Source organism: Palaemon carinicauda, chromosome 1 (assembly GCF_036898095.1).
Source record: "Palaemon carinicauda isolate YSFRI2023 chromosome 1, ASM3689809v2, whole genome shotgun sequence".
NCBI classification, from domain to species: Eukaryota; Metazoa; Arthropoda; class Malacostraca; order Decapoda; family Palaemonidae; genus Palaemon; species Palaemon carinicauda.
In genome coordinates, this window is record NC_090725.1 from 145,045,173 (window position 1) to 145,053,996 (window position 8,824).

General features: G+C 43.2%; 1 protein-coding gene across 4 annotated transcripts in view; it reads right to left on the minus strand.

The window, feature by feature from the left end:
* The window catches only part of LOC137652381 (UDP-N-acetylglucosamine transporter-like), a 188,722-nt gene that overhangs the window by 37,383 nt on the left and 142,515 nt on the right, over positions 1 to 8,824 (minus strand). For all 4 annotated transcript variants that reach the window (XM_068385772.1, XM_068385789.1, XM_068385766.1 and 1 more), the window contains one exon: positions 7,540 to 7,822. In XM_068385772.1, coding sequence (XP_068241873.1) covers positions 7,540 to 7,822 — 283 coding nt within the window. The remainder of the gene's footprint in view (positions 1 to 7,539; positions 7,823 to 8,824) is intronic.

Sequence of the window (8,824 nt, forward strand, 5' to 3'; positions counted from 1 at the left end):
GTCTTTTCCATCATATAGCTCAATACTACACAGTATTCAACCAGTTTTATTCCAGCTGTGACTGGATTGTAGAAAGATCTCTCTAATCAGGCAGATGAATTGGTGGAACTTCAGAAGTTTAAACATGCAGTGAATATTTTTACGTTATACACATTGACAGGTCTCTCTTCATGATTTATATGAGCGATCTATTTTAACCTTGTTACTGATCTTAAAATATTTTATATTACTTATTCATTACTTCTCATGTACCGGTAATTTATTTCTTTCCTTATTTCCTTTCCTCACTGGGCTATCTTTTCTTGTTGGATCCCTTGGGCTTATAGCATCCTGCTTTTCCAACAAGGGTTGTAGCTTAGCTAATAATAATAATAATAATAATAATAATAATAATAATAATAATAACAATAATAACAACAACAGTAGTAGTTATTGATATATGGGAAGGTTAATCATACAAAGCCACCACCAATCCTGTAATTATTGGGTGTTAATCAAAGCTGCATTTCCAATGCTAATAACATGTTATTTTCATTAGTAAAATAAATTTTTGAATATACTTACCCGATAATCATGTAGCTGTCAACTCTGTTGCCGACAGAAATCTACGGTAGGGATACGCCAGCGATCGCTATACAGGTGGGGGTGAACACCACAGCGCCATCTGTGGTCAGGTACTCTAGTACTTCTTGTCAACACCACCTCAATTTTTTCCTCGGTCCACTGGTTCTCTATGGGGAGGAAGGGTGGGTCAATTAAATCATGATTATCGGGTAAGTATATTCAAAAATTTATTTTACTAATGAAAATAACATTTTTCAATATTAATCTTACCCGATAATCATGTAGCTGATTCACACCCAGGGTGGTGGGTGGAGACCAGCATACATGTTAACACAGAAGCTAAGTATCCCGTATTTTTATTTTATTAGTTATTCAAAAATAACATAAAATATATAAGTACCTGGTAAGGAAGACGACTTGAACCATTACTCTGCCTTTATTAAGTACGTCTTTCTTACTGAGCGTAGCGGTCCTCTTAGGATGCTGAACGACTCTTAGGTGCTGAAGTATAAAGGGCTGCAACCCATACTAAAGGACCTCACCACAACCTTTAACCTCGGCGCTTCTCAAGAAAGAATTGACCACCCGCCAAATCAACAAGGATGTGGAAGGCTTCTTAGCCAACCGTACAACCCATAAAAAGTATTCAAGAGAAAGGTTAAAAAGGTTATGGGATTATGGGAATGTAGTGGCTGAGCCCCCGCCTACTACTGCATTCGTTGCTACGAATGGTCCCAGGGTGTAGCAGTTCTCGTAAAGAGACTGGACATCTTTGAGATAGAATGATGCGAACACTGACTTGCTTCTCCAATAGGTTGCATCCATAACACTCTGCAGAGAACGGTTCTGTTAGAGGGCCACTGAAGTAGCCACAGCTCTCACTTCATGTGTCCTTACCTTCAGCAAAGCAAGGTCTTCTTCCTTCAGATGAGAATGTGCTTCCCTAATCAGGAGCCTGAATAGGTAAGAAACTGAGTTCTTAGACCTTGGAAGAGAAGGCTTCTTGATAGCCCACCATAAGGCTTCTGATTGTCCTCGTAAAGGTTATGACCTTTTTAGATAGTACCTAAGAGCTCTAACTGGGCAAAGTACTCTCTCCAGTTCGTCCCCCACCAAGTTGGACAGGCTTGGGATCTCGAACGACTTAGGCCAAGGACGTGAAGAAAGCTCGTTTTAGCAAAAAACCGAGCTGCAAGGAACATGTAGCCGTTTCAGATGTGAAAACTATGTTCCTGCTGAAGGCGTGGATCTCACTTACTCTTTTAGCTGTTGTCAAGCACACGAGGAAAAGAGTTTTTAATGTGAGGTCCTTAAAAGAGGCTGATTGGAGAGGTTCAAATCTTGATGACATAAGGAACCTTAGGACCACGTCTAGATTCCAGCCTGGAGTGGACAACCGACATTCCTTTGAGGTCTTAAAAGACCTAAGGAGGTCCTGTAGATCTTTGTTGGTGGAAAGATCCAAGCCTCTGTGGCGGAAAACCGCTGCCAACATACTTCTGTAACCCTTAATCGTAGGAGCTGAAAGGGATCTTACGTTCCTTAGATGTAACAGGAAGTCAGCAATCTGGGTTACAGTGGTACTGGATGAGGAAACTGCATTGGCCTTGTACCAGCTTCGGAAGACTTCCCCTTTAGACTGATAGACTCTGAGAGTGGATGTCCTCCTTGCTCTGGCAATCGCTCTGGCTGCCTCCTTCGAAAAGCCCCTAGCTCTTGAGAGTCTTTCGAAAGTCTGAAGGCAGTCAGACGAAGAGCGTGGAGGTTTGGATGTACCTTCTTTACGTGAGTTGGACGTAGAAGGTCCACTCCTAGAGGAAGAGTCCTGGGAATGTCGACCAGCCATTGCAGTACCTCTATGAACCATTCTCTCGCGGGCTAGAGCGGAGCCAACCAACGTCAGCCGTGTCCCTTTGCGAGAGGCGAACTTCTGAAGTACCTTGTTGACAATCTTGAACGGCGGGAATGCATACAGGTCGAGATGGGACCAATCCAGCAGAAAAGCATCCACGTGAACTGCTGCTGGGTCTGGAATCGGAGAACAATACAACGGGAGCCTCTAGGTTATCGAGGTAGCGAACAGATCTATGGTTGGCTGACCCCACAGGGCCCAAAGTCTGCTGCAAACATTCTTGTGAAGGTTCCACTCTGTGGGGATGACCTGACCCTTCCGGCTAAGGCGATCTGCCATGACATTCATATCGCCCTGAATGAACCTCGTTACCAGCGTGAGCTTTCGATCTTTTAACCAGATGAGGAGGTCCCTTGCGATCTAGAACAACTTCCACGAATGAGTCCCTCCCTGCTTGGAGATGTAAGCCAAGGCTGTGGTGTTGTCAGAGTCCACCTCCACCACCTTGTTAAGCTGGAGGGACTTGAAGTTTATCAAGGTCAGATGAACCGCCAACAGCTCCTTGCAATAGATGTGAAGTGTCCTTAGCTCCTGATTCCATGTTCCCGAGCATTCCTGTCCGTTCAAAGTCGCACCCCAGCCCGTGTCTGATGCGTCAGAGAAGAGACGGCGGTCGGGTTTCTGAACAGCCAAAGGTAGACTTCCTTGAGAAGAAAGCTGTTCTTTCACCACGTGAGAGTAGACCTCCTCTCTTCGGAAACAGGAACTGAGATCGTCTCTAGCGTCATGTCCTTTATCCAGTGAGCCGCTAGATGATACTGAAGGGGGGGAGGTGGGGTCTCCCTAACTCGATGAACAGTGCCAGCGATGAAAGTGTCCCTGTTAGACTCATCCACTACCTGACTGAGCATCGGTTCCTTCTCAGCATGCTCTGGATGCAATCTAGGGCTTAGTATATCTTTGGGGCCGACGGAAAAGCCCGAAAAGCTCGACTCTGAAGATCCATACCCAGGTAGACAATGGTCTGGGATGGGACGAGCTGGGACTCCTCAAAATTGACCAGGAGGCCCAGTTCCTTGGTCAGATCCATAGTCCATCTGAGAATCTCCAGACAGCGACGACTTGTGGGAGCTCTTAAAAGCCAGTCTTCTGAAGGAGCCGGACACAAGATCATGGTACTGCTGCACAGTCTGTGAACTGTCAACCATGGGGAAGCGAGGAAGTACAGTGACAACCCGAAGCTGTCTAGACTGTCTGGGTCGTACAGACAACTCCTTATCGGGTTGCTGAGGTTGCCGCACTGCGTCACAACAAGTCACTTCTGCTGGTTGTTGAACGTCTTCCCAGTGACACACTGACTCCGTAAACAAAAAATCCTCTAACAAGGACTAAGCTTGGACTGCATGTCTTGCAACACAGCTCAAGGTCTATGGGAGCAGGTGTGGTAACAGACGGGGTTAGCGACTGAAGTGGAACCATTACCTTCCCTGGAAGCATGTTATGCTTAAATAAAAGTCCATAGGAGGCTACGCAGCTAAAGGCTCCTCTCCAAATGACAGAGTCCTCAAGGGAATATCAGAAGGAGGGAGAATAGCACTTTCTCATCTACAGGAACCATATCCGAGAAAAGCTAAGTTCTCTCAGTAAGGGTTTCACTGGTGCAAAAGCAGCAGACTAGAAGGCAACGTTATGAAACTGCTTGACAGTCTAGTGAGTTGGCAACAACCAAAGATGTGTGACTGAGAAGCATGCGGTAAGGTATGCAGAGCATGCTGTATGCAGAGCATGCTCTATGAGCATGTTGCATGGCGTGTGGCTTATGCTGCATGGGATGAGGCTCATGCTGCATGGGATGAGGCTCATGCTGCTTAAAAGAAATCTGAACCTGACACTAATCTAGCTGTCCGAGGATTTACCTGGTGAGACATCAGTCTCTTTACCAGAGAGTTTTACCAGATTTCCCCGGGCCACCACGTGACACAATTGGTAGTAATTCATTCAAATTACCTCTAATGAGTCAATATGGATAAATATCAACACAACATCGTGTTCAAATAGAAATAAATTTCTACCTCATACTTGGGATCGAACACTAGCCCCTTCTAAAGAAAGGCCAGGTCGAAACCAACCATGCCACAAGAGCCCATAGGATGTCACATAGCATGAGGCTCCTGCCTCATGGGTTGAGGAGGATGCCGCATAGCATGAGGCTCCTGCCTCATGGTTTGAGGAGGATGCCGCATAGCAAGAGGCTCCTGTGAGGTTCCTGCCTCAAGAGTTGCGTCTGCCTCAAGGGTTGAGGGGGTAGCTGCGCAGAGAGAGGCTCATGCTGCATAGACTGCGGTTCAAGTTGAATGGGAAGAATCTCAAGCTGAGGAGAAAGTGGCAGAAGCATGAGTTGAGGTAGCTGACTCATAGCATGAGGTTCCTGCCTCAAGAGTTGCGCTTGCCTCAAGGGTTGAGGTGGCTGCGCAGAGAGAGGCTCTTGACTCACGAGTTGAGGCTCTTGAGGTGCTTGCCTCGAGAGTTGAGGTTCTCGCCTCGAGGAAAGTGGAGGTGGTTGCTGCGAGAGTTGAGGTGGCTGCCTCAAGGATGGTAGAGGTTGTCGTACCTCAAGAGGTTGCTGCCTCGAGGGTGGTTGTAATGCAAGATACTCCTATCTCAAGGGTAGAGGAGGTTGTAAGGCATAAGGCTCTTGCCCCCATTGTTGAGGAGGTTGCTGCGTGGTAAGAGGCTCCTGCCTCAAGGAAAGTGGAGGTTGCTGCACAGCGCTGGTATCTGGCAACTCCCAACGCGGCAGCTCACGCATGGAGGTAGCTTGAGGAACCTCAACCTCATACGTCTGGCAGATTGTACTGCGCAGAGGAGGAGGAGCGTTCGCAGGAGGAGGTGTATTAACCTTCTCTGCCTGAAACTCCTGCATCAACACCGCAAGCTGAGACTGCATTGTCTGCAGCATAGACCACTAGAGTTTAAGAAAGACAACAACAAACGGAGCTACTGTCCGTTGAGACTGAGGGTCTAAAACAGCTGGTGCGGCAACAGACGGAGCTACTGTCTGTTGCGATACCACCTTGCCTCTCTGGGAGGTGTGCAGTTGTCGTACTGCAGCAAGTCCGAACTGACCCAGTGCTAATGGCACCACCTAGGAGTTGGACTTGCGCGGAAGGGACCGACTTGCACTTAAAAGCTGCAAGATTTGGTCCATGGTTTCTGCGAGAAACCTCTTCCGCAGACGAGGAATAAATGGGCTCTCTCGTCTTTGTGTGGGTGGGGTGATCACGTCGGCTACGTGAGTTGGTTACACCCGAAACCACGGAGGGAAACGTCTGTTCGTCGATCAAGGCCTGCTGAACCCATAAGTCCTTCGACATTACTTCTCCCCTGGGCTTGGGAGCTTGTAAGAGGTCCCAGACTAGGCGAACAACTGGCACGAACAGACGAACCCTCGAACGCAACACTGTAACACTTTGCGCTTATCACTGTATCACTTTTGATTTTCTGTTTGCACTTATTTCACTGAACTCGAAACTTTAAGTGGTTGTACCTGAAACACACAATTCTATCCTTCATTAAAAGTTAGTAATTGCGAAAACAGTATTACAATGTAACAGAAAAACATAATGAAAGATAAATAATTCAGTGGCTGGAAAAGAGATTAAACACTAGATCAAATAAACTACGTTTAAAATCTCTCACCGCATAAAGTCTGAGAACAAGAATAAAACTCTAGAAACGTTTACCTTCTTCCCCTAAAGAGACTAGGGAGAAGAGCAAAAACGATAACAACGTTACCCGCTTGAACGAAACGTTTATCCTCCTCTCTCTCCCTCCGTCTCTATCTCTCTCTCTCTCTCTCTCTTGACTTAGCACCTGAGAGAAGAGCCCAATTATATATATCGTTAAAACATATTATTGTTAAAGGAAAAAAACTGAAAGGTTTCCCAAATAAAAAGTTCCTTTATTAGAATAGAACCATTTAAGCTAAGAAAGAATGAACAAAACGCTAGAATCGGTTTACTCTTACTGCAACGTGACACCGTGATAGACTCTCTCTCTATCGTAACGATAGAGCGCAAGTTGAACGTTCTGAACGTCAACAACTGCAGAGACAATACAAAACGTTAGTTCAACTTTGAAAACAGTACAAGACTATCAAAGAAATTCTTTCAAAAAACATTAAAATAGCATAATATGTTAACAGGTAAAAACGAAATGACGGGCTCAAAGTTAATTAACTTCGGTTCCAAGAAAAGACCGCCTACTATTAGGAAAGGTCGAATATAAACAAATATAAAAATTAATCTTAATAAGTTTATAATAAAAGGAAGTTAATCAAAGAGGCCTATAAAAGGCGGAGAGATATAAAATAAATCTATAACTTTGTTAAGCAAAATTAAGAGAGTCTATACTCTCTTCGACACCAACACTTCCGTATCTGGCAACTCCCAATGCGGCAGCTCACGCGTGGAGGTAGGTTGAGGAACCTCAACATCATACGTCTGGCAGGGTGGACTGCGCAGAGGTGGAGTTGAGGTTGCTGCCTTGAGGATGGTGGAGGGAAGGGTCGGCCATTTAAAAGTGAAAGAGAGTTCATACTCTCTTCGTACCAAAATTAAATAAAAAATTAAATCAAATTAATTCCAAAAACTTGCTAAGCTAATGATATAGCTTCCTGAATAGCGAAGGCTAAACTCTAGAGCAAATACATCACCAAATCGTGAGCAATAACTCCAGAATCAACAGCGTATCCATGTAGGTCTAGCCGGAGGCACGACAGAGGAAAAATTGAGGTGGTGTTGACAAGAAGTACTAGAGTACCTGACCACAGATGGCGCTGTGGTGTTCACCCCCACCTGTATAGCGATCGCTGGCGTATCCCTACCGTAGATTTCTGTCGGCAACAGAGTTGACAGCTACATGATTATCGGGTAAGATTAATATTGAAAAACAATGAATATTAGGTAAGATTAATTGAAATAATAAATTTTCATATATGTGCTACTTATTATTCTCGAGACTATTTTTTTTACAAACAATTTGAAAAAAAAGGGATAAAGTAGTCAACTTCATATCCTCTTTCACCTAAAGTATGTAGTCTTTAAAATTGTGATTTTACTTACCTAATTGGATATTTCTAATAACCAGAGATGGCTGAGTTCCTTTCTTAACTAGTCTCTCAAAATAAACACCAGAGAACCCGCTTGAAATGCATGATACAAACACAGCAAAGATTCCCAACAGCCATGAAACTTCTGTATTGGGATGCGCTTCATTAACATCTGGAAGGGGGGCATCTTCACTTTCATCCAAACCTTCCACCGGATGATCCAAATCTCCCAACGGACCTTTTACTTCTGATGCCTTAAGACTGCTATTGTTCTCATTCCAAGAACTGCTCTCTACCTGAAGAATTAAAAACCAAATAAAAATCAAATTAAAAGCATATTTCTAAAAACACATCCTTCAAATATAACATTTTGTATAACTAGAGACAAAGTTGAAAAATGCTGAACTTGAAAAATAAGTATAATGCAGTACTAAAAAAAAATCCAAAAAACCTAATGAACATTAGTGAGCACACTTATTATGGCGTTAACATCTTAACAACAAAAGTTTAAAAATATCAAAAGTCTGATGTCTTTAAAATATTTGCACAGCCTTTGAAAGCTGCAAAATTTTCACTATCAAAAAATTTATGTTGTAACCCACTGTTACCATATCTATAATAAAGACACATTGAGAAAAAAAAACAAGTCTAGAGAGTTAATAGCTTGATAAACAGGGGTTAACTATACAGTGCACCTATGGGAAACAAGAGAAAATTGTAAGATAACCATAAAAACAAAATATGCAGTGCAGGTATACACATACCCAGCAGATTAAAAATAGAAATTAATGTCAGAGTACAGTACGATATTTTGAAATGGTATGAAAATCCTTTTACGCTTGAAAGCATCAATAGCAATACAATAGCAATGACATGAAGAATGATCCATCATTTTACATTAAAAAGAATTTAAAAATCTGATATTGGGACATGCAACATCATTGTTATTTTTAAGGGCCTCTGGCACAGTAAGAGCCTGTGTCCTTCACTAAAATAGACAGTCTTTACCAACCAACCTGTCATTGTTATTTTATAAAACAAACTGACACTGAAATGTACAGTATGCATGCAAATATTCCAACTGAATCAAATCATCATTGAGTATCAATGCCTAAAAAATTAAGATGGTAAAACTCATGGTATATCCACACAAAAATGTAAATGTCTCCTGAACAGCTCAAACTATAAAATCTAACAGGACTGCTCAGTGTCAAAATGCACTAAGGTCTACCAGACAACCAATTGTTTACCATATTCTATTGGAAAAGATAGTCCAACTTGAATGCAGCCTCTTGTAA